The sequence below is a fragment of the Brachycentrus maculatus genome, unplaced genomic scaffold, assembly GCF_059751285.1.
Source record: "Brachycentrus maculatus isolate JH-2025_06_01 unplaced genomic scaffold, ASM5975128v1 h1tg000653l, whole genome shotgun sequence".
In the NCBI taxonomy this organism is placed as follows: domain Eukaryota; kingdom Metazoa; phylum Arthropoda; class Insecta; order Trichoptera; family Brachycentridae; genus Brachycentrus; species Brachycentrus maculatus.
This window is the reverse complement of record NW_028281389.1, coordinates 1,029,226-1,056,893: the sequence shown is the minus strand read 5'-3', so window position 1 is coordinate 1,056,893 and position 27,668 is coordinate 1,029,226. Positions and strand designations below refer to the sequence as shown.

Below are 27,668 nucleotides of genomic sequence, written 5' to 3'. Positions count from 1 at the left end.
ATAAATCAATATTAAAAAAATATTTAGCAATAATTTTACATTTATCAATGAGTCAAAAATGTTTCAAGAAAATATTATCAAAATATACAAAAACTTTGACGTCAGGAAAACATATTTAATTTATAGCAAACTGATTTCCAAAAGATGCGCCTGCGCAGTAAAACGCCAGCAAACATTTTTGGATAGGTTATGGGCGTATGTGAACGATAGTAATTTACATTTTTCACTCAAATAATGTTTTAATCGTACCGCGAAAGCTCGCAGCGGCTTCTGGCTGCGCTGTGATCTTCGTTGCGCTTTTTAATTTTTTCGATTCAGCCAGGTAACTCGCTCGTTCTCCACACATGGATGAGTTTGACGTTCCGTTACCTGACATCCTTTCCGATTCAGTGTCAATTTGTGTCTTTTTGCAGAATGGAGGAGAACTTGAGCCGGAGCGGAAGTCGCTCGAGCTCCGTGTGCGACCTGGAGAAGGACTTTAGTGATATGGAGATAATGAAGAAATCTAGGAGAGGTGTTATCCTGCGAACTCCACCCGCCAGGAAGGCGAAGCGGGTTCGCTTCTTTCGGAACGGTGACAAGTTTTACTCCGGTGTTGTGATACCAGTTTTGGCTGAACGTTATAGGTATTGGCGAGGATTTCTCGGTTCAGTGTTGTGGTGCCAGTTCATATTGTGGTTTTACAATCGCCGGTTTTCATTTTCAGATCTTTCGACAGTCTGACAGCTGATTTAACCAGGGTCCTGGTTGACAATGTCACTCTGCCTAGTGGCGTTAGGACAATTTACGCGATGGACGGTAAAAAGGTAAGTTTTTACGCTCGATTTCTAATTGTGTCGACAATTGGTGCAACTGTTTACCGTACAATACCTTCAAACACATTTAGTACCTACTTTTTACAATGCAATTTAGAAAGTAAATTGACTATCGATCGCAATGCCATTTACTTTTATGTATTCCGCTTAATATAATCAACAGAGAAAAATGACATACATTTTATGATGCATAAGGCACTGAAATGAACGAATGGAGTTTTATATTAGTTGTAAATTACATGAGGGAAAAATTACACAAGAAAAAGGTGATCAATTATATATATAATCAAATTGTCATTAGTAATTTATTTATTTATTTTTATTTCATCATACAAATAACTAAAAATTACAATAACTGTGTTTTCCTGTGCCGAGGACACTTATTTACAATATTTATAAAATAGTTATGAAAGAAAATTGTTAAAAATATGTAATCAAATATGACATGGCCATATTTGAATTGATACCTGACAAAATTATTTTGTTTAAATATCAATTTGGCATAATATACCTTCTAAGCTTCATATTCACCCAATGGCGCATAGAGCACTGCATCGCATTGATGTTTTTTAAATTTGATAATAATTCATATGAAGGCGAGTCTGGAGCTTCATATACTAGTCAAGAGTGATATTAAATAAATATTGAGGCCCAGTACGGCTGTCCAAATTCAAAACACAGTCAGGGACATTTTTTTGTAGTAGGTTTTTTTTTGCATTTTTGGACTTAGTTGATTCTACTTAGTCCAAAGATGCAAAAAAAAACGTACTACAAAAAAAATGTCCCTTACTATGTTTTAAGTTTGGACAGCCGAGTACTCGTAAAGTCGCAACATAATTTTCTTTAAATCCAGATAACATTTTACGTAATTAATTTTAATTCTTAAAACACTATTTTTGCATTAAAAAATAGGTTTCTCTTCAAAATAATTATACGGTTTTTGAAAAGAAGACTTAATAATAAATCCCTTACCGCACCCCAATGGTGTATAGGGCACTGCTTCATATAAACGCAGTGTTATCTCGATCGATTACACATGAAGGAAAGGTGATCAGCCCTCCACTTCAGGTACCAGTCCAGTGTAATATTGAATAAATATTAGAGTGAAAAAATCACTTATATTTATTTGACCCCCCCTGGGAATCGAACCCGGGACCTCCAGAACGGTAGGCGAGCATGCTGACCATTACACTACGGAGGCGGACAAAAAAAAGAAAAGAAGAGTTACTGAAAGAAAAGGGGTTGAAAAAATAGCTGTCAAGAAGCACACTGTCTGCTGTGAGCAATTTTTAGTATCCATGTGTCAATAATGCGTTCAACAGATGGCGCTGCCACTGTGGTAAAAAAATATTTTTGTGTTCTGTTACATTTTCATCTATGATATACACTTTTGATAGATAGATAAATTAATTTGAACATTTTGTTGAAATTACAACATTAATTTCAAAAAAATTGTTGAATAATTAGGAGTTTAAAGACTTTGAACAAACCAACACTTACATTTTTATTTAAATAGATTCAAAACGAAGTTTATTTTTTTACAAAAATGTTAATAAAATTAGTATATAACCACTCACCGAGATTTTTACGTCTACCGGTTTCGAGACGTACCCGTCTCTTCGTCAGGACAATCACTAACACAGCATGCAAACAATACTACTCTTCACCACCTTAGCACCATTTACACACTCAAAACTACACAAAATGTCCAACACATGCGATTTTTGGTCGCATGTGTTGGACATTTTGTGTAGAGGACAAGACCGTAGATGTAAAAATCTCAGTGAGTGGTTATATACTAATTTTATTAACATTTTTGTAAAAAAATAAATAAGTAAAAATGACTAACCACAAAGTAAATGCTTTAAATATTAATAATATTGAGAATATCAAAACGAAGTGTTTGTTTTTATATTTTTTCTGTGGTTTTCATAACTGGAATTGAAATAGAATTTAAATCTAATTTTTAAATAAAAACAAACAAAAAAACCCTCAATGTTTTATATTTAAAACTAAATATTTATTTACATGTCGCTCACTCCTTTCAAGAACGTCATAAATCGAAAATCGTCAATTTTCAGTTGTGCACGTTTTCGGAATGCCCAGAAAATGTACTATATCCCAGCAAAAGCGGCATATTTTTAACTTAATATTTACCCGCTACAGGACAGAAAGTGTTGTTTTTGCATTTTGAAGAAAAGGTATTGTTTAATTATTTTTTTTTTAAATATACTTAATATTTTTCAAATGGAGAAAAAACCTCCAGGTTTTACCTAAAAAGATCTGTTGCACAGTAAAAAGTTCAATAAGTGGCTTGATATTTATTTTTAATACATTGTATTATATTTTGAAACTTTAAAAACGCTCTCCTGAAAAATCAAGTTTTTTGATTTATGACGTTCTTGAAAGGAGTGAGCGATGTATCACATAAAGAATGATTCCAGCTGATTCATTTATTTCTAAATAATACCTTGGTGAGCTATATTTTGCAATAAATTATTAATAGTAATGAATCACAAACTCGGCAAACGATTACTGATAACGCAATTATAATTCACACAGACAGCTAATGTTCAAATATCACCCAGTTTATTTCTAGTCAATATTATTAACATAAATTAAAATAATTAAATTTTTAGATTTCATCAGAATTAAGGACTGTAAAATTTAAAATAGATTATCTCATTTGAAGCACTATTTTGTGACTTTCCATTTGAAATCACTATTTTTAATTAATTTTACTTAGTAAATATCTAAAAATCTACTGTGACACGTGTTTCGATGCATTCCGCATCATTTTCAAACACTGTGTATGACGCGGAATGCATCGAAACACGTGTCACAGTAGATTTTAAGAAATAGTGGCATTTATTAAGTAAAATATTAATTAAAAATGGATAGATTTTACCACAATGTGACTGCCGGATTAATAAAATCACTATGTTTACAGAATATACTTGTATCAACCGCTTACATTTTACACAAAGTCATTGAATAATTATATTAAATATATTATAATAATAATAAATATATAATAATAAATAATTAACATTATATTCAGTTGTTGCTTAATAAATACAGCAGTAATTTGTAATTTATGATTTTTTAAACTGGTAGACATTATAATTAAGTTATTTTAAAGTCCGCCTCCGTAGTGTAGTGGTCAGCACGCTCGGCTACCATTCTGGAGGTCCCGGGTTCGATTCCCAAGGGGGGTAAAATAAATATAAGTGATTTTTTCACTGTAACATTTATTCAATATTGACATGGACTGGTACTTGAAGCGGAGGGCTGATCACCTTTCCTTCACGTGTAAACGATCAAGATAACACCGCGTTTATATGACACAGTGCCATATGCACCATTGGGGTGCGGATAAGGGTTTTATTATTTATAATAATAATAAAATAATAAAACCCTTATCCGCACCCCAATGGTGCATAGGGCACTGCGTCATATAAACGCAGTGTTATCTTGATGGTTTACACATGAAGGAAAGGTGATCAGCCCTCCGCTTCAGGTACCAGTACAGGGTAATATTGAATAAATATGACAGTGAAAAAATCACTTATATTTATTCTACCCCCCTTGGGAATCGAACCCGGGACCTCCAGAACGGTAGCCGAGCGTGCTGACCATTACACTACGGAGGCGGACAAATTATTATTTATTATTATTATAAAATATTTATAGTGATTTTAAAATAAAGTTATATTTGAATTTTGAAATGAAAAATCACAAAGTTTCAGTCAGTTATAGGTGTTTACCACAACACTATGAAGGCGGACAGAGTGATTGTCGAAGAAAAGTGGGTTGAATCGTTTATGAATATGTAATCCTTACCATAAATTTCTAAAACTGATGGTGTTGTAGAAATTTGTACAGATGCTCAAACGACAGGCCTCCTATACGTAGGCGAACACACTCACCTCCTACTCATGATCTAATCATGTTCCAATACTTAGATCTCCATACTGCCAGATGCAAAGTGAGTCATCTTACTTTATGTATTCATTTTTAAATCAAACACCAATTTTTTGAGTCTACCAAGTTGTATTTTATTTCATTAATTGATTCGGCAGTTACTTTGTGGTAAAATCTATCCATTTAATGTTTTACTTAGTAAATACCACTATTTCTTAAAATCCACTATGACACGTGTTTCGATGCATTCCGCAACATTTTCAAACACCGTATTACGTATTATGATGCGGAATGCATCGAAACACGTGTCACAGTATATTTTAAGAAATAGTGGTATTTACTAAGTAAAACATTAATTTAAAATTGTATTTTATTAACAAAAACACATAAAAAATTAATATTGTGACAATTGTTTCGCCTAGTTATGGCATGGCGAATGTCATTCGTTTGAAAATGCCATAACTAGGCGAAACAATTGTCACAATATTAATTTTTCATGTGTATTTGTTAATAAAATACAACTTAGTAGACTCAAAAACTCTGTGTTTGATTTAAAAATGAATACATAAATTAAAATGGAGTTTTTCAAATTAAACGCCAAGTCAATAAATACATTTATGTTACCTCCAAAATGTTGGTAAAAATATTTTTTTTTTAGGTGATTTATTAAATTTTATTTTATTTAAACTTCATGTACAAAAAAGAAATTGTACATTGGCGGGCTTATTGCTAAAACGCAATAACTTCCAACCAACCAAAAACAGACTAGTGACATTGGTCAAAACATTTGATACATGAACTAATCATTTCTTACCCTTATCCGCACCCAATGGTGCATAGGGCACTGCATCGTATTGACGCAGTGTTATCTTGATCGTTAATTGCATAAAGGCAAGGTGATCAGCCCTGCGCTTCTTGTACCAGTCCAGGGTGATATTAAATAAATATGAGAGTGAAATCAGGCATATTAATTTTGACCCCTCTGGGAATCGAACCCAGGACCTCCAGCACGGTAGCCAAACGCGCTGACCACTGCGCTACGGAGGTGAATGAACGAATCATTTAATTGATACATATCCACTGATGCAAATCTTCTTAGTAACAAGACCATACCCACCTCTAATTAGAATCTTTTTCTTCTGATTTTTTTTTTTTTTCCACTGAAAGCTATCACTCTAATCGCCTTTTGGTTTTCTCTGTACTAAGTCAAAAAATATGAGGCTAAATGAAAAGCAACAATAAATCTAATTTCATTAATTGATTTTTCAGTCACTTTATACCTATCCATTTTTTATTTAAGTTTTAATTGGTAAATACCCCTATTTCTTAAAATCTATTGTGACACGTCAAAACACATTGAAATACACAGTGTCACAATAGATTTTAAGAAGTAGTGGTATCCACCAAGTAAAACTTATTTGAATGAATAAATTTAATGTCCAAATCTCACCGAAATTGGAAGATAAAACAGTAAAATTATCTGTCACATTCCTATTTTGAAAAATCTCCAATAATGTCGCCAGTAGAAGAATAAACAGATTACTCATAAAAATAAACAGTGTTGCCGCAGCCCTGGGGTCAAGAATTCTGATAGCATATGAGTACCTACCCGGTTTGTTCATTGCGAATGATTTACTGTTACACTACTGCTACACGTGCATTATTTATCACATAACCTACTTAGAATGCACTGGTGTTTACCTGTCTAGCTTGATACGTACATGTTTGTGCAGCCAAACGAAATCATGCTCACCATCCGTGATATTTATTATAAATATTTTTAGCATTGCTCACATTCTGCCCATATGAGAAAATTCATTTGTAGAAGGTTGTCTGATAAGAAGCGTTTATATTTACACTGCTATTGGACTATAGCTAATAATAATATTGCGATCGTTTTAATAATAATGAAATCAAAATTTTATAATTACGCCTTGTTAATTCATGAATTGCGTGACGCTTTGTTTCGCCATTATATGAATAATAGTAAAACAGAATTACCGTGAATGGTGCACTGAAATCACTGAGAGTAAATAAAAGCCTATCAGCGAAGGCTAAACTGGCAGTACACAAGGAAGTTCTGGTATCAACACTATAATATGGAAGTGAAGTATAGAGTTGGCAAAAGAAGGATGAAAGTAGACTCAATGTGATCTCTTAATGTGGCAAAGCGATGTATGATAGATGTATGAATGGTGAGTAAAGGAAAGAATGCAAGGTTGAGATAAACATTATCGATACAATTGAGAAAAGTGTGTTGAGATGGTTTGGACATGTGGAACGAATGAGTGAGGAAAAATAGTAAAACAAATTTATGATGCGAACATAGTTGGTAATGGAAGCATAGAAAGATTGAGGAAAACTTGGCACAATCAAGTGTTTCAAATATTTAAAGGAAGGTTAAACTAAAAGTTCTCCTGAAGTTACTAAAAGTAACTTCAGGAGTCAGAATAATCGTTAGGTGTGTATGACATATGCATGAATATGGAAGAGGCAAAGTTTATTTGTAATGACAGAGTGGTGTGGCATTCTATTCTCTCTGCCTTCTGCTCCAGAAAGCCGCATGATCATTAGTTAATTTTTAGAAACACCTTTGCTTTTAGTGCGTTCTTTGTGACTATGTTGTCAGTTTAAAAAAACGCGCAAAGAGTGTCAGAAATGAAGACTCTAAGAAGCATATCTGGCAAAAGTCTACGAGACAGAATAAGGAACAACAGGATAAGGGAAATACGCGAGATTGAAGATGTCGTTAGGTGGGGAAAGCAATGAAGGAGACAATGGTATGAGGAGAATGGAACCATCTAGACTCCCCCACATTGCATTGCACTACACTTGCACATTGCCAAAGACAAACCACCAAAGAGATGGATTGACAGCTGGAAATCGACATCGCAAGAGGCTAATCCCTCTTAAAAACAGGCCACAAGGCCTACATCAAACTGAAGAAAAAGACTTATGCTTTTGTTATTAAAAAAATATTATTTTTCTTATGCACAGGACTGATTTTTACAGTATGAAGATCTTCATTTTTATTTGATTTATTTATTATACATATCGCTCACTCCTTTCAACAATGTCATATATCAAAAATCGTCAATTTTCAGTTGTGCATGTTTTCGGAATGCCCAGAAAATGTACCAAATCCTAGCAAAAGAATCATATTTTTAACTTAATATTTACCCGCTACAGGGCAGAAATTGTTGTTTTTTGCATTTTAAAGAAAAGGTATTGTTTGATTATTTCTTTAAATATACTGAATATTTTTCAAATGGAGAAAAAACCCTCAGGTTTTACCTAAAAATATCTGTTGCACAGTAAAATTTTCAATAAGTGGCTTGATATTTATTTTTAATACATTTCATTATAATCTTAAACTTTAAAAACGATCTCCTGAAAAATATATATTTTTTTATATATGACGTTGTTGAAAGAAGTGAGCGATATGATAATAATAATAACACTACCGTGAATATGTTTACCGAGTTGCCCTACACAAAAACAGTTCAGTGAAATTTACCAGTGACTAATTCCTAAGCATTGTGATAAGAATATCAAATGGCTAATCAAGTAGGTGACTGAAATTCTTATGCTAATTCACAGGCCATTGTACCCCTTTGTATACAGTTAGAGATTCGAAATGATTTGTATTCAGTATACATACATCAATATACATTTACAAGTAATTAAAATCAATCAATTTCAGATTCTAATTAAAAGAATAACAAACTAAATACATGATCAATTAAAGAAAAAAGTTTTTAAAAAAAAGAAAAATATTTGTGTTTTTATTATTCATACAAATATTTCAATTTCATACTATTTCTGTGAACCTAAGTGGCTCATTGTTAAAAATAGGTATCAAATTGTGGTAGAGCGGGTTCGAACCGAGGATCTCTGACTTTAGAGTCCGTGACACTAACCACAGGACTACAACCCGACACAGTTATATCGAGATTCATAGTTTAAATCTCGGATTTTGTTTTGGTGTAAATTAACTTTAATTTTAATGAACGAGCGAGGAAAGAACGGTAAAATAAATATATGTAATCGCCCTTGAGGTAGTATCTTATGAAATATGTTGTGTACATGTTACCAATCCCTCTATACATGTTATCAAAAATCATTTTTATTATTAGTATGAGACGGATGTAGTCGGAAATAGAAGCGGAGCATGGCCAAGGAAAACTTGGCATGATCAAGTATTTCAAACACTTGAATGTGGTCAGTTCCGTAGTCATAATCAGTGAGTATTTATATTTCATCATACACATAATTAAAAATTACAATAATGTGCCCTCACTGAGTCTTCCCGTGCCGAGGACACATTTTACCATACATAATTAATTATAAAACTATATGAAATTGTTAATGACATGCAGTTAAATATGACATGTCCCAATGTGTCGGGTTGTGGTCCCGTGGCTAGTGTCGCGGAAGTCAGAGTTTCTCGGTTCGAACCCATTTGATACATATTTCTAATAATGAGCCGCCTAGGCTCACAGAAATAGTATGAAATTGAAATATTTGTGTAAATAATATAAACACAAATATTTCTCTTTTAAAAAAAAGCTATTTATTTCAAATCTACCCACCGCCATTAATCATTTATTAATAGCTCTTTTATACTTTGTTTATTTTTAATAATGAGTTGAATGAATGCGCAAGAGGGGAAGATCATTTGCAAAGACAGAGTGGTGTGGTGTTCTATTCTCTCTGCCTACGCCTGCAGAGGGGCCACGATGGTTAAAAAACCTTATATAGAGTGATGTTCAATCATTTATTCACCATAGCGTCATTTTACACACGTCAAGATATTTGTATTACAGTCATTTCTAATTCAGAAGGCCACAAAGGCAAGCGTAGGAAGTTAATCACCTCACGTGCGTACAAACCTGTGCAAACACACTCGCGGCGAAACAAATAAAAAATTATGTACTCAAATATGCACAGCAATCCGCTGATTGCCCAACCTTTCCTAGACGCACTCTCTATTTCATTTCATTTATTCATTTTTCATCATACACATACAGCGCTTGTGCACTACACAGAATTTTACAGTCCGGCAATCCGTATTTTTAAAATAAAAGCGATTTTGACAGTTTAGCGTGAGCGAATTTACACGCACCGTGATCACGCACTGATCAATCGCACCGATCCGAATACAGACGGCCAAGAGCACATGCCAATCCAAGCTAATCTTCCGTTTTATCATGCTAACTGGACTGCCGGACGGTAAAATTCCGTGTAGTGGACAAGCGCCCATACAGCAGAATTCCAGTTAATTCCATAACTCCGAACTCTTGACTATCCGAATCAATGATTATCTAAATCGCTTTCAGAATTTCAAAAAAAATAAAATAAAACAATCATGGAATGTCATGAGATTTTATCATATATCGCTCACTCCTTTCAAGAACGTCATAAATCAAAAATCGTCAATTTTCAGTTGTGCATGTTTTCGGAATGCCCAGAAAATGTACTATATCCCAGCAAAAGAGGCATATTTTTAACTTAATATTTACCCGCTATAGGGCAGAAAGTGTTGTTTTTGCATTTTGAAGAAAAGGTATTGTTTAATAATTTTTTTAAATATACTAAATATTTTTGAAATGGAGAAAAAACCTTCAGGTTTTACCTAAAAAGATCTGTTGCGCAGTATAAAGTTCATTAAGTGGTTTGATATTTATTTTTAATACATTGTATTGTATTTATAAACTTTAAAGACGTTCTCCTGAAAAATCAAGTATTTTGATTTATGACGTTCTTGAAAGGAGTGAGCGATATGTATGACTTCCAAAAAGTTACTTGAGCCCAGTACAAAAAAGAGATTTAGATCTGTATTTGGTCTACAATAATGAACGTATCGACGTGACTCATTGTTCCCTGTCAGGTGACACTTATTGTCACGATACTTCCATCTATACCACGATCTAAAAAAATATTTTTACTGGGTTCAAGTAACACATCAAAGTTCAAGTAGCCCCGTTCTACGGTATGTACTATATGAGTTATAAGCATAAAAGGAGAAGGTACTTAGATCTGTTTTTTTTTATTATAAATAATTTAAGCAACATCAGAACAATTAATAAATAATTTAACAATCAGAATTAAATTTAAATTTAGCATTCCTTTCTTCCTTGACGTTCTTCTTCATCTATATTGAGATGTCTGTAATTCTTCTCTGTTCTTGTTTCAGATTGTCAGGCTCGAAGAGCTGGAGGATGGCAAGTCCTACGTCTGCTCCGGCAAGGGTGAGACCTTCAAGAAGCTGGACTACAATTCCCTGTCCAGCTCGCGGCTCGGGACTCCCGAGAACCCTACGGGTCCCGCGGCCGCGATATCGTCCATAAAGATGTCCAATCGCCTGTCGCGGGTCTTCAACGGAACAGGGTCACCCTACTCCGGGAACGGAACCACGCACGGGAAGATATCCGGAGATTCTTCCGTCGTTAGACCGAAAATAGTAACAATCATAAGGAACGGGATCAAACCGAGAAAGGTGACAATAATGATAATCATAATTTTGGGTATTTTATATAGCGCCATTTTCGTAAAATACTACCCAAGGATATCTGTATAAGTATATAGATGTTGATTGTGATACGTAAATGGTAATGATGTATTTATTTATAGATTTGGCGTTTAATTTGTAAAACTCCATTTTAATTTATGTATTAAATGTTAAATCAAACACTGATTTTTTGAGTCTACTAAGTTGTATTTTATTGTAAAAAAAAACCACAAAAATCAATTTTGTGACAATTGTTTCGCCTAGTTATGGCATTTTCTAACGAATGTGAAAATTTAATGGACTGACAGTCCTTAATAATTAAAGAAAACACTTTGTTTTTTACCACTTGAGTTTTATTAAAGACTACATGTTTCAGAAGTTAAACTTCCATCATTCAGGTCTGTATAATAACTTAGTTATTATACAGACCTGTCTTTAATAAAACTCAAGTGGTAAAAAACAAAGTGTTTTCTTTAATTATTGTAACATGTCTTACCACAAAGTTAATGCCGAAACAATAAATAAAATGACAGTCCTTAATCTTCACATTTGGCGAAACAATTGTGACAAAATAGATTTTTGTGTGTTTTTTTTTTTAAACAATGAAGTACAACTTAGTATACTAAAAAAATCAGTGCTTGATTTAACATTTAATATGTAAATTAAAATGGAGTCAAATCTATAAATATATAGTGCTATTTTCGTAAAATACTACCTCAAGGGTGCTTATACAGATGTGGATTATGATATGAAAATGATTATGATAGAAAAAAATATAAATTAAAGAAAAACGTTATCAATTCGCTGAGTCTGAAGGGGGGGAATGTACAGCCGCCGTATTATTGCGCCTTCTTCTCGGTCTTCTTGGGCTGGAGCATGGCCAAGATGTTGGGCAGGAAGCCTCCCTGAGCGATGGTCACGCTAGAGAGCAGCTTGTTGAGCTCCTGTCATTGTGGATAATTAACTGCAGGTGGCGGGGGGTGATACTGGTCTTCTTGTTTTGATGGTGCAATATTTCAATCAGTGAAGTTCTCTTAACACATCTCACCACACCTTTCTTAATTTTACAAATAATGCTTATCTCAGCCTTGCGTATTTCCTTACGTTCGAACATCAGACCTGGGAATGCTGTTGGGAGCTGAATAAATATTAGAGTGAAAAAATCCCTTACATTTTTATTTGACTACCCCCCTGGGAACTGAGGCGGACAAAATTTTATTTAATTAATTTCAACAAACCCTCATCCGCACCCCAATGGTGCATAGGGCACTGCATAACATCGACGCAGTGTTATCTTGATTGTCAATTGCACGAAAGCAAGGTGATCAGCCCTGCGCTTCAGGTAACCAGTCCAGATATTAAATAAATATGAATGTGAAAACCACGCATATTTATTTTGACCCCCCTGGGAATCGAACCCTGGACCTCCAGCACGGTAGCCAGATGCGCTAACCGCTACACTACGAAGGCGGACATAGGCGGAAATAGATTTTATTTATGTAAATTAATTTACATAAATAAAATCTATCCAGTTTAGTTTTTTTTTAATTATTTTTAACTTGCCATTTGCTTGTGTGAAATGAATTACATTCTGATTCGTGCTTGTGTAAAAAAGTGACGTACGTGAATGTAAATTATTGGACTAATCTAGTATTCTGTTGAAAGTGAATGAACTGTGCTCACAACCGTGAAATTTCAAATGAACAAAAGAGAAATTCATCGTTTTTATGGACCAGTTGCGCTGAAATTACACCCATTACTCTGATGATTATTCATTTTTGGAGATTTGTATTTGCGTTCAATTATTATTTGATTTATGCTAGATGTTCAAACGGTGATATGGGGAAAGAATGCAAGGCTGAGATGAACATTATTGATAAAATTAAGAAAGGCGTGTCGAGTTTGGGTCGATGGTTTGGGCATGTGAATCGAATGACTGATAAAAGGACGATAAAACAAATTTATGAGGCAAATGTTGGTAATAAAAGCAGAAAAATACTTGGCAAGATCAATCATTTTAAATACTTAGGCGTGGTCGGGTCAGGAGTATAGGGTAGGAGGTATTAATGTGGAAGAGGCGAAGATTGTTTGCAAAGACAGGTTGGTGTGGCGTTCTTTTCTCTCTCTACCCCTGGTTAGTATCCTGGAATAAAGCAAAAACTTTTTCTTCAATATTTTATTTTATTTTTATCTTTATTTATCTTATTTGGAAATTTTACTGAACAGAATTTAATATAAATACCTGGAAGAGGGACGGGAGGGCGGAAAAAGAAATTTAATATTGATATAGTTATTTTTTATAACAATATAATGCAAATATCGCTCACTCCTTTCGAGAACGTCATAAATCAAAAAACTTGATTTTTCAGGAGAACGTTTTTAAAGTATGAAAATATAACACAATGTATTAAAAATAAATACTAAGCCACTTATTGAACGTTGTACTGTGCAACAGATTTTTAGGTAAAACCTGAAGGTTTTTTCTCCATTTCAAAAATATTTAGTTTATTTAAAAAAAATAATTAAACAATACATTTTCTTAAAAATACAGAAACAGATTTTTTTGCCCTGTAGCGGGTAAATATTAAGTTAAAAATATGCCTCTTTTGCTGGGATATAGTACATTTTCTGGGCATTCCGAAAACATGCACAACTGAAAATTGACAAATTTTGATTTATGACGTTCTTGAAAGGAGTGAGCGATATAACACTTTTTCTTCTTTGCGTTCATTTCGAACCGGTGTTTTTTTACGGGATTTGATAATTATGTACTTATAGCTAAGACCTTAACAAAGAGATTGGTTTACAATATTCATATAAAAACATTAAAATATGTAATTCCTTCTTTTCTGCCTTTGAAATGAGGCCGGCGCAGAAGGTAAAAATACCCTTCCCGTCCTTGAGCATCAATCCACCCAACAGTTAGAAATACCTTTTGACTCTCCTGTCCAAAGTGTATTAACCTTCCCCTCCCGGTGATATGTATTTACTACAACTCGACTTTTAAAATGAGAATATCAATATAAAATATAATAGATACGGGCTCAGAATTTTTGTATTCCTCCGTAATATAATTATGTATTACATAAAAGTATTATAATTTAAAGTTATTCATTTGCAGCGACGGAAATAAACAATTGAACAAATCGGGGATAAAATCACCAATACACAAACGTTTCTCATGTCATTATACGCGCATGTCATAATGTGTTTACTGCCCCATTTGTGCGCAGATGGTGTTACGCGGCGGTCGAGTCGCTACGCTAGCTATTGCGGCTACTTGCGATGTATTTTTTTCTCGTTTTCAAATAATTACCAGAGCTAACATTACAAAATTGTTACATTTCATTTTCAACTATAGTTAATAAAAGCAATACTTTTTTTAAACTACATTTTCATATGGTGTACTAAATAGATATCACCAGTGCATGCGGAAGTTTTTAGCGGCATAAGAGAAGGGTTAAAAGCACTTCCTAATTTAATTTGGTTGTTTTTCAAACGCAGGTGTGTAGACTACTCCTCAACAAACGCAACAGCCCGAGCTTCGAACACGTGTTGTGCGCGATCACAGAGTGTGTCCGGCTGGACACGGGATGCGTGCGTCGCGTCTTCACGCTCGCCGCGCAGCCCGTCTTACAATTGGAGCACTTCTTTCAAGAGGAAGACGTGTTCTTCGCTTATGGAAATGAGAGGTAATTTGTACTTGTGAATTTAAACTATGGCGGTTAGTGGATAATCGATAATTGGACTAGAATTAAGAATTCACACTTATTAACCACATTTCGTTACATGAGAGAGAAGAGAGATATAACGTAGAGAGAAGGAGAAAGAGAAATGGAAAAGGGATAATCCATAATTGAAGTAAAATTTCGAGGACGCATCACTTTTATTAAGCACATTGCATTACATGAGAGTGAGGAGAGAGATATAAAGATATAACATTGAGAGAAGGAGAAAGAGAGCTATACATTCTTACGCCACGGGAATGGAGCAAAAGAGAGCGACATATACATAACAATACAAAGCGATAGAATAAGATAATGTCACCTGTGTAGATCTATGCGTCCGACGCTATATATAAACAGCTGAGGTATTGCGCATTGTGCGATTTATATTTATCATTGTGTTTTTAAGAAGATTCACGCGTAAATTTTTTTTATTGAGTAATGGCAATTTTTTTTAAATGAAATAAATAATTTAAATCAATAAAAAAATGCCAACCGCTTTTTATATAAAAAATTTAATTGATATTTCAGCATAAATAAAGATAATTATGAATATCTCAATATGTTGATGTAAATAACTCTGAAGTGGAAATTTTAAAGAATTACTACCTTTTTTTTCAGGTATACTCAAGAAGATTTTGAATTAGAATTTGAAGAGAGTAAAGCTATCCAGCAGTATAAAAAGACTCCAATGCTGAGAAATGGCACGAGGTAAATATAAACTTTGTGAGACGAATGTGGTTGCTAATGTAAGCGAAGGGAGACCAAAGAAATCTTGGCATGATCACGTATTTCGAATACTAGGGCGTGGTCAGGTCAGAAGTCTGAATAATCGGTGGGTATATATAAGGAGATGCATGAATGTGGATCTTAGAGGCTCACTCCTTTCAACAACGTCATGTATCAAAAAACTTGATTTTCCAGGAGATCCTTTTTAAAGTTTAAGAATATAATGAAATGTATTAAAAATAAATATCAAGCCACTTATTGAACTTTTTACTGTGCAACAGATCTTTTTAGGTAAAACCTGAAGGTTTTTTTCTCCATTTGAAAAAAATTAAGTATAAGTATTTAAAAAAATAATTAAACAATACCTTTTCTTCAAAATGCAAAAACAACACTCTCTGCCCTGCAGCGGGTAAAAATTACGTTAAAAATATGCCTCTTTTGCTGGGATATAGTGCATTTTCTGGGCATTCCGAAAACATGCAAAACTGAAAATTGTTAATTTTTGATATATTTTCAATTTTTCAATTTTTTCAATTTCAATTTATTCAATAAAAAAATAATAAATACATAACAAACAATATTCAAGGCATATATATTAAAAGTAAGCAAGAAGACTTAAAGGTGTAGAAGAATCCCGCTTCGGAAAACTCCTTCGGACACATGGAACAGATCAATATCCAATGTGATATTGTTCAACATAGCGGTAGCTCTTCCTACAGGCATAACCATCGGCAGGTTGGTCCTGTGTATAGGAATGTGAAACAATCTATGCCGACGCTGTCTTAGGTAACTATCGGGAACATACAGACCAATGCTCCGGATAATTCCGGATATATGACGTTGTCGAAAAGAGTGAGCGATACATGAAGATTTTCCATTCAGTATTTCTAGCCTACAACTCTATTATAATCTACTACCACTGCCGTTACTACAGTAAAATCATTGAGCTACATATCACTTCGTTGCCCGTACCAGGTACTGACGATTGATTCCGTAAGTCCCATTTTGTGCCAGTACCAGTTACTGGCAAATCCGCATAGGCCCATTTTGTGCCGGTACCAGTTACTGGCAAATCCGCAAAGGCCCATTTTGTGCCGGTACCAGTAACTGGCAAATCCGCAAAGGCCCATTTTTGTGGCCGCATCAGGTACTGGCAAAACTGCAAAGGCCCATTATTTTTTGCCTGTTTGTGGTACGGGCAAAGAGTCAAAGCACTAAATTTGTGATTTTCCATTTTATAACTTACACTTGTTAAGTAATATAACTTACACTTGATAAAAAATCTCATTTATTGTTTCGGTATTTACTTTGTGATAGGACATAATGATATTATTAAAGAAAACACTTGTTTTTTTTACCAATTGAGTTTATTTATGTTTACATTTAGACCTGAAGATGAAAGCTTAGCTTCCAAAACTAGTCGTCATAAAATAAACTCAAGAGCTAATAATAAAACAAATTATTGTAACTTAATTATAATTTAAAAAAATAATTTCAAATGGTTACAAAAGTTTTTTTTAATAATTTTAATTAATTTTCTACACATTTCTTCTTTTACAATCTTAAAATTAATAACGCAGTTCTCCCCAATAAAGAGACTAAGCTTTTGTGCTTGGAGAGGGACTTACACTTATTATTTATTAATTCATTCCACTTTTTTGTGTAGACTTTTCATTACAAGGTCAAATTTTAAAGGCAATGTGAATACGAGCAATAGACAAATTATATTATTTTATTTTTTAAAGTGATTTTGCATTTGTGTGTGTGTGTGGTACTATGTATGTTTTTTTCCCATAGAAGTGGTCCCAAACCCAAGATGCCGGTGAAAGTAGGGAAAGAGAGGATAATCACAGCCAAGAGCGGCTCGCCAGACCCTCTGGCCAACAACGAGAGCAGTAATATGGTGTTGCCGCAAGATCTCAGAGCCAAGTACTCCATTGGGAAAATTATCGGTCAGTACAAATCCATGCGGGGAATAATTGCGAAAGAGCAAGGCAACCCTGATCATTTTTTTTCCTTAGTGAAGAACCTATTTACAATTTGTAATGTGTCACACTCGGGGTTAACTGGGAAGTAAGTGGTTTAATTGAAACAATTGTTACAAATTTTATTTATGTGTTTCTAACACATTTCGGATGGGTGTTTTTTTGCTGCCTGTGGACCGCTGGCGACGGGATTTGATAATTATGTACATATAGTTAAGACCTTAAGAAAGAGATTGGTACATAATTTTCATATAAAAGCATTAAATATGTATTTCCTTCTTTTCTGACTTTGAAATGAGGCCGGCGCAGAAGGTAAAAATACCCTTCCCGTCCTTAAGCATCAATCGACCGAACGGGTTGAAATACCTTCCCCGTCCCAAGTGTGTCAACATAATATAATACAAAAAAGAAAGAAAAAAAATCAAAAATAAAAACTATTTTTACTATTTTCTGACCATTTTTACCCATTCCTTTATTTTGCCCTTGGTACATATTTTAGTTTTACGTCTTACCTCTGCCGGCAACAAATTAAAGATCCTTGAAACTATGTATTGAAGTGTTCTACTCCTATATATATAAGGTACCATCAACCCTTCGTTGTGGGTGAAGTGGGTAATATAGTTATGTACTAGAGCAGTGATGGCAAACCTATGGCACCTATGGAATAAAGAGAAAAAAATAAAAGTGATTATAGATATATTTTTTTTAAGTTTAGACTTACAGACGAAAGTACTACAGCTTGTGTTCTACTAAAAGCTAACAACTATGAACCCGATATTAAAAAAATTGGGATCTAGCATCCAATATCAAAAATCTCAAAAATAATGAAGAATCAAGGGTTCCACATTTTTTTGATCACTTAATTATCTTTTTCGGTGTATTAATACTTTGTTTATATTAAAAATCTGAAGTTACATAACCATTTTATGCATTTTTATTTCTACAGCATGTGGCACACGACATACACTGATTTTTTTTTTGCGGCTCAAAAAGGTTCGCCTTCCCTGCTCTAGAGGATTTTTATACTTCATACTATTTTGTTGCTCTACTATGATAACCATCCACAATATTCCACATACTGGAAGTGACTTGATATCGATCACACCTTTCAACAACGTCATATATCAAAAAACTTGATTTTTCAGGAGATTGTTTTTAAAGTTTAAAAATATAATACAATGTATTGAAAATAAATATCAAGCCACTTATTGAACTTTTACTGTGCACAACAGATCTTTTTAGGTAAAACCTTAATGTTTTTTCTCCGTTTGAAAAATATTTAGTATACATATTTAAAAAAAAATAAAAATTAACAATACCTTTTCTTCAAAATGCAAAAACCACACTTTCTGTCCTGTAGCGGGTAAATATTAAGTTAAAAATATGCTGCTTTTGCCGGGATATAGTACATTTTCTGGGCATTCAGAAAACATGCACAACTGAAAATTGACAAATTTTGATATATGACGTTGTTGAAAGGAGTGAGCGATATTGCTACATACCAATTTTGTATTGTTAAATTGAAAAAGTGGTGTTTTGCGTCTGGCGTTGCAGGCGACGGCAACTTTGCGGTGGTGCGCGTGTGCAAGGACCGCAGCACGCAGCAGGAGTACGCGCTGAAGGCGATCGACAAGGCCAAGTGCCGCGGCAAGGAGTACTACGTGGAGGCGGAGGTGCGCATCATGCGCCAGCTCTGCCACCCGCGCATCGTCACCCTCTTCGCGGAGCACGACAGCCCCGACTGCCTCTACCTGGTCATCGAGCTCGTTAGAGGTGACTCTTTGCCATTTCTTCTTCTCCTTCTAATTGTACGCCTTGTGGCCTGTTTCACATTGTTGTCGGGCGGATCTACGCGCTAATTATTGCCAGCAGCAGGCGTTTACTATGTTTAATTTTTTTAAATATATTTTTGTGTATAAATCGTCGAAAATATTTGATATTTTGTGATGAAAGTGTCTGTGTAGTATTCACCATACCTAGTAGCGTATAATAGATGTATTGTTAGAAACATATATTGTTACACAAAAAAATTACACACTCATAGTTTATCAAATTTAAACATAGCTATTAATTAAAAATTAATGTAAGCACCAGCATTCTCAAACAATAATCTAACAGGCAAGATGACCAACATCACAAAATAATAACTAAATAACCAAGAAAGCAAATGTTTATGAAATTTTACTACCGTGAGCTTCAATATTAATGATTCTGTTGACAGTCTTATACCTGAAAAAATAGCTTTTTATATGTGGCCCGCTTCATATGCATATTTAAGAAAAGAAAAAAATGTGTCCCAACAAAAACGTGTTAAGAGGGATTAGCCTCCTGCGATGTCGATTCCCAGCTGTCGATCCATCTGGTGATCTGCCTTAGGGTTGGCCGTGCGGTGCAATGCGGGGGAGTCTGAATGGTTCCATTCTCCTCACATGCGCATTGTCTTCTTCGTTGCCTTCCCCACCTACCAACATCTTCCATCTCACATATCGCTCACTCCTTTCAAGAACGTCATAAATCAAAAAACTTGATTTTTCAGGAGAACGTTTTTAAAGTTTAAAAATATAATACAATATATTAAAAATAAATATCAAGCCGCTTTTTGAACTTTTTACTGTGCAACAGATCTTTTTAGGTAAAGCCTGAAGGTTTTTTCTCCATTTGAAAAATATTTAGTATATTTAAAAAAAAAATTAAACAATACCTCTTCTTCAAAATGCAAAAACTACACTTTCTGCCCTGTAGCGGGTACATATTAAGTTAAAAATATGCCTCTTTTGCTGAGATATAGTACATTTTATGGGCATTCCGAAAACACGCACAACTGAAAATTTACGATTTTTGATTTTTGATTTATGACGTCCTTGAAAGGAGTGAGCGATATTTCTCTTATCCTGGTGTTCCTTATTCTATCTTGTAGAGATAGAACTAGGAACTCAGAGTTGTCACCCTCGCTTTATTCCGTTCCTTTCCACCAGGCGGGGACCTGTTTGACAGCATAGCGGCCGCCTCCAAGTTCAGCGAGGAGCAGGCTCGGCTGATGACCAGCCACCTGGCCTCCGCCATGGCCTACCTACATTCCATGTCCATAGTCCACAGAGACATCAAGCCTGAAAACCTCCTGGTAACTATAAACCCCACATATTATTTATCTATCAACCCGCCGACTGATGAGTTTTAACACGTTGACTGCCGACTACGAGTTATCTCGTAGATTGCATTCTTTGCCAGGACACCGACTAGGAGTTATCTCGTACTGTGTTTACTTGTCATATTCCTGTAGTTATGATAAAATTCCTAGTATAGCAGTGCTAATATGGATAGATGACGCATGGGAAGAGAACAAAAAATCAATGCCGGCTTACATGAACAGAATTTTTTTATTATTTTATTTTTATTTTATTTATTACATAGATACATACATTTTTTTTACTTCATATATGTATTACGGCTCTTAAGGCATGGCCTGTGTTGAGCCGAAATACTTACATGTTAATATGTGCAATTTATTTATTTATTTAATTATTATACTATATACATTACATACAAAAGATACAATAACAATTTTCAGTATAAAGGTTTTACAATAAAATAATTACACCTGGACTTTAATTAATTCACTTTCTACCTTGTCCCTTCCAACGACAAGCAACCATCGACGGACACTATTCTTAAAGACATGATCACTACTGGAATTCTTAATGGTTACAGGCAGCAAATTAAATATCTTTAGCGCAAGGAATGAAAAAGTTTTCTGCGCAAAACTTATTTTAACGGATGGGCCAACATAGTTTATATTTAATGCTGCCCGGGTTGGAATATTTTGTTGAGTTCTTACCTTATCCATTTTATTCCAGAAGTGAATCAATGCTTCTTTGATGAACAGTTGCCGTATGTCTAGGACCATGTAGCATGAACAGAAAATATAATTATGTACTTTAATTTAAAAAAAATTATAATTTAATATGATTGAACGAAATTGGCTTTTTAGACCGGAATTCTGAAAATTGCAGTCAACATGTTTAAGAAAGAGGTCTCTTCCATAGTCGTGTTTTATTTTACAGATAGATAAAATGAAATAAACTTTATAAAATAAAACAACTTTTTTTCAACCACTTTTTATTAGTACACTTTATCCAACCAAGTTGTCATCTGGAGTTGACGTATTTGCTGCGCAATGCTTAGTAAAAGCAACATTTAGGTGTTTTTTTTCTCTTTTTTTAATCATATTTTCATATAGTGTACGGAGTGCATGGAAGTTTTTGATATCGTAAGAGAAGGGTAATTAACTATAATCTAACTTTGAGTATTTCAATGTTTTAGAATTTAGTACATAAACCCTGATGATGACAAGGTTCTTGTCGAAACCGGTTGGATAAAGTGTACCAATAAAAAGTGGTTAAAACAAATTTGTTTTTATTTTATAAAGTTTATAAAATGTGCCACAAAGTATCTGCGAAAAACATTCAAGAAAAAAAAAGAAATAACCTTAAGCCAGCTCTCTTTTGAAGAGGTTCCTCTTATATCCAGTTCCCTTATACTTGGCAGGATTCTAGACATTTCTAACGCTAAAATCATGGTTGTGTTTCGAATATGAACATGTGGACGATTTAGATACGATTTTTGGAATGAAGAGTTTTTTTTTGTGTTGTGTCCTTTTTGCATTAAACCAGCGATATGTAGTTAACAAATTATTGACACAGCAGTTTTTAGTACTGCATTGTTCCTTTTATCCTGAATGATCCTTTCCATATTATCTCTTGATCTGCTACTGCATCAGGTGAGTAGGTCCCGGAAGATAGACACCATATCAGATATCAGATTTTCTATTTTCGTTGTTCTGACGAGATTTTTGTTTAAGGTGGAAATGGACCGTGAAAGAATAATCGGCTTGAAGCTGGGAGACTTTGGTCTCGCCTGCGAAGTCAACCGACCCCTCTTCACAGTGTGTGGGACCCCCACCTACGTAGCCCCCGAGATATTGTTGGAGACTGGCTATGGCCTCAAGGTGGGTGCAATTTACTTACTAGAATTAATTTATTATTAACGTTGTATATACTACAAATCGATTTTTAAATGAGAATATCAATATAAAATATGTATAATAGATACGGGCTAAGAATTTTTGTATTCCTTCGTAATATAATTACGTAATGTGAAATATATAGGTATTCATTTGCAGCAATGGAAATAAATAATATGTGGAAAAAACAGGGATAGAATCATCAATATACAATCGTTTCCCGGAGTGTGGGTGTGTGTCGTACATATGCACGCGGCTTGATACTGTTTCCGCCGATCTCTTTTTAGTAGCGCACAAATCGTCCAGCGCGGCAGTCGTGTCGCTACGCTAGCTATTGCGGCTACTTACGATGTATTTTTTTCTCATTTTCAGATAATGATTAGAGGAGCTAACATTACAAAATTGTTACATTTTAATTTCAAATATGGTCAATAAAAGCAAAATTTGGGAATATTCACTTTTTCCCGTTTTTAAATCACATTTTCATATGGTGTAAAAAAATACATTACCGTTGCACGCGGAAGTTTTTTAGCACCGTAAGGGAAAGGCTAATGCAGCTTCTTGATGACAGATCCTAAACTAACTAACCATCGCGCCGCTTGATAATTGAAATACTTGATCATGACAGATCCTAAGTCTTGTAAACATCCAGTGACTTTTCCCACATTCCCTTTATATAAAATTACTTTGTCCCTGAGAGAGAGATCTTCAGTAAATTAAACATTCTAAAGATGTCCACTTTGGCAAATTTGTTGAGTTTGTTTGCGGTTCCAGATTGACGTGTGGGCGGCCGGTGTGATCCTGTACATCCTGCTGTGCGGCTTCCCGCCCTTCGTGGCCGCCGACGGCAACCAGGACGCGCTGTTCGACGCCATCCTCACCGGGTGCTACGACTTCCCGCGGCCCTATTGGGCCGGAGTGTCCCGGAGCGCCCGCGACCTGGTCTCCAACATGCTGCAGCACTCGCCGCTGCTGCGCTTCGGGGCCGAAGATGTGCTCGACCACCCGTGGCTGTGCGGCTCCGACATGGTGACAATTCATTTTAATTAAAAAATATTTTTAGATGGTGGTATTTTTTTATTTGGAAATTTAACAGAACAGTTACATAAATACATTTACAATAATAAGTAACAAAAAACAGGTAATTGTAACATTCCATTTACAAAATTTTACTTATCGCTTACTCCTTTCAAGAACGTCATAAATCAAAAATCGTCAATTTTCAGTTGTGCATGTTTTTGGAATGCCCAAAAAATGTACTATATCCCAGCAAAAGCGGCATATTTTTATCTTAAAATATACCCGCTACAGGGCAGAAAGTGTTGTTTTTGCATTTTGAAGAAAAGGTATTGTTTAATAATTTTTTTAAATATACTGAATATTTTTCAAATGGAGAAAAAACCTTCAGGTTTTACCTAAAAAGATCTGTTGCACAGTTAAAAGTTCAATGAGTGGCTTGATATTTATTTTTAATACATTTTATTATATTTTTAAACTTTAAGAATGATTTCCTGAAAAATGACGTTTTTGAAAGGAGTGAGCGATATGTCATTAAATATAAATACCTGGAAGAGGAGCAAAAGGGGAAAAGGTAAAGATCAAAGATCAAGTCCATGACAAATTATGTTAAATTTTATCTCCTTCTTGGTGTTAGGCCTTGTGGCCTGTTGTCAACCTTTACTTCTCAATGATGTGTATTTACTACAATTCGAAATATAATAAATACAATTGCGTATTACATAAAAGTATAATAATATAAAATTATTCATTCACAGTGATGGAAATATATAAATTTAAAAAAAAAATAGGGATCGGATCACCAATACAAAAATGTTTCTTCTTGTGTGTATGCATGCCTTGCTTTGCATACTGTTTATATATTATACAATTTTTCGACTTTGCTTTTTTCAAAAAAGGTAGTCTTATTTTATCCTTATTTCTAGTATGTACTATGTTCATGAAAACATTTGTTTAAAACTATTTTATCCTTAAAATATTTAGATGATTTATTGTTAAAAAAATTATATACATATAAAGAATAAGCATATTATATATTCGTCTCTTTTTTATAGGTAACCAGTTGAGTTCTTCTCTCATTTTTTCTACTATCGTATATCTATTTTTCTTAAGTACCATTCTCATAGCTTTATTTTGAATAATCTTTGGGATATGTTTGTTTTTAATGATTAAAGAAAACACTTCGTTTTTTACCACTTGAGTTTTATTATAGACTACATACATGTTTCAGAAGTTAAACTTCCATCATTCAGGTCTGTATAATAACTAAAATATAAAATATAAAATTGTTCTATAAATAAGGAGAGGGGAAAGTAAGGGGAAGGGGTTAGTCAAGAGACGGAGTTTGAAAACAAAGGAAAAATGGAAAGCAATGGTGAATAATTTTGAAACAATATATTATTTAATAAATTATTATTAGAATTCAGTTTTTTTTGGATTTCTAAATTTTCAAGATAATTCATAATTTGGCCTTTATATGGAAAAAGGTGTAATAATTTTAATTTATGAGAGTGAAATGAGTGATTAGTATCTATTATGTGATTTAACTTAACTTCTGAAACATGTAGTCTATAATAAAACTCAAGTGGTAAAAAACCAAGTGTTTTCTTTAATCATTGTAACATGTCTTACCACAAAGTTAATGCCGAAACAATAAATAAAATATGTTTATTTTTTAGTTTCGAGCGATTGTTTTATTGTATAATCGACGTTACAATTTACATTCTTCCTTCAGGACAATCAGGACACAGACGACTCGAATCCAGAAGACGATAACAGCTCCTTCTAGCATAAGGCCAGGCTTCAGTGAAGTCCACAACGCCCGGTCACGCTAGGTTTTTGGATGTGATAAATACCAAAAAGCAATAATAGGTTTGGGGAGTATACGATGCGGCCGTCGGTGCGCACTGTCGGCAAGACGCCAGGAACTAAAAATAATGTATAAAAAAGACTTATGTATGAATTTTTAACATGTACCTAAAGCCGGACCCTTACGATATATCTAGGAAATTCGGTAAAAAAAATGGAATCTTGTTTACATTATTGTAATCGTTTAATGCATAGATTATTTGTAGCAATTATTTTACGAAATTTATTGTTTTTTTTACGGATTTATCAAAGTTATCGTTTGTTATCCCGCAACATTTTGCTACCTAAAAATTAACTTAGATATGACATTTTTCGACACCTCAACATAGATGAAGAAGAATATGGAAGTCCGGGTATTTATAGGACTTCTTCTAACCCTTATCTGCATCCAGTGGTGCATAGGGCACTGCATCGTATTGACGTAATGTTATCTCGATTGTCACTTACATGAAGGCAAGGTGATCACTCCTGCGCTTCAGGGACCAGTACTGGCAAATATTAAATAAATATTCGAGTGTAAAATCACTAATATTTATTTTCACCCCCCCCCCCACTGGGAATGGAACCCGGGACCTCCAGCACGGTAGCTAAACACGCTAACCATTACACCACGGAGGCGGGCAAAAGGGCTTACAACCTTAATATTGGTTGGTATAAGGGATCACTTTATACAATCTGTAACACCCACCGTCCTACCCGTGACTGACAGCCACATTACCTTTTGACAGCCGCACTTCTTCTTCATCTATGTTTAGATGTCTAAATGTAAAAATAAGCGGAGAAAACCAGATTTGTGAACAAGGATTTTGATACACCCAAAATGTTTTAACTTTTGTTTTGTAATGCTACTGTTTAATTGGCTGAAGGATGATGCGGTGACTTTTCTCTACATTATATTGAATGTTTTATTGAAATGAAGATATATTATCAGATTAAAACCAATATTTTTAGCTTTTCCACTTTATTTTTATTTGACCAGCGACCGGGTTTCGTCGTTACCGACATCATCAGACTGGTGGGAGGCTATACAAATTGTTATGTTATATATAAAACAAGGCAGAGTTATATTTTTATATATAACATAACAATTTGTATAGCCTCCCACCAGTCTGATGATGTCGGTAACGACGAAACCCGGTCGCTGGTCAAATAAAAATAAAGTGGAAAAGCTAAAAGTATTGGTTTTAATCTAATAATATATTAAAAATGCAATTCCATCACGAAGTGTCAGTGGATAATATAAATCACTGCTCAATGGACCCGCTTAGAATCTGTTGAAATGGTCACAAAAATAGTGAAAATAGTCTAATCATATTATTTTTTGACATCTCATCAAAGATGAAGAAGAATATGGAAGTCTGGGCATTTACCGTAAATGCCCAGACTTCCATGTTCTTCTTCATCTTTGATGTCAAAAAGTAATATGAAAATAACTCCTGTAATTGGAGATAATCCAGATCTTGTGAACAAATATTTGGACACACTCAAAATGTTGTAAAAATAGTAATCAGTGAAATAATGTTTTTTTATTTATTTCATTATTACACTTAGACCTCACTTTGCGTCGTAGATACGTTCCAAAATATCGCGACACAAATTGAAACTACGCAAAGTAAATTGCTATTTTTCATTGTTACCGTATTATACCGTTACCGATTGGTTACCGTATTTTTCATTCAGTCCTTAAACGTTAAGAAAAGTGGAATATTTATATAAAAAAACAAAAGTAAAACTTTTTTAATCCATTTAAAAACATAAAAAAGACTAGAAATTCCATCAAAAATTAAATATAATAATTATAATAAATATGATAAAGCCCTTATCCGCACCCCAATGGTGCATAGGGCACTGTGTCATATTAACGCAGTGTTATCTTGATCAATTACACATGAAGGAAAGGTGATCAGCCCTCCGCTTCAGGTACCAGTCCATGGTAATATTGAGTAATATATCAGTGAAAAAATCACTAATATTTATTTTACCCCCCTTGGGAATCGAACCCGGGACCTCCAGAACGGTAGCCGAGCGTGCTGACCACGGAGGCGGAAAAAATAAATAAATTGTAAAATTATG

General features: G+C 34.2%; 1 protein-coding gene across 5 annotated transcripts; it reads left to right on the top strand.

Moving 5' to 3' along the window:
- Positions 1 to 154: 154 nt before the first annotated feature.
- Positions 155 to 27,378, top strand: LOC148300816 (serine/threonine-protein kinase GA29083). 5 transcript variants are annotated; one of them, XR_015838887.1, is made up of 13 exons: positions 155 to 322; positions 414 to 626; positions 707 to 806; positions 10,936 to 11,238; positions 14,755 to 14,942; positions 15,597 to 15,686; positions 17,502 to 17,656; positions 19,244 to 19,462; positions 20,665 to 20,810; positions 22,548 to 22,694; positions 23,484 to 23,738; positions 25,462 to 26,325; positions 26,979 to 27,378. XR_015838887.1 is itself a non-coding variant. In XM_088274280.1 (12 exons), the coding sequence occupies exons 2-12, from the start codon at positions 415 to 417 to the stop codon at positions 25,513 to 25,515; spliced, it is 1,869 nt and encodes a 622-aa protein (XP_088130406.1). In that variant the 5' UTR covers positions 155 to 322; position 414; the 3' UTR covers positions 25,516 to 26,497. The 5 variants fall into 5 exon arrangements, 3 of the variants coding, with proteins under 3 accessions (XP_088130406.1, XP_088130405.1, XP_088130407.1); XM_088274280.1 differs by lacking the exon at positions 26,979 to 27,378 and having other exon boundaries at positions 25,462 to 26,497; XR_015838886.1 differs by having other exon boundaries at positions 209 to 626.
- The last annotated feature ends 290 nt before the right edge of the window (positions 27,379 to 27,668 follow it).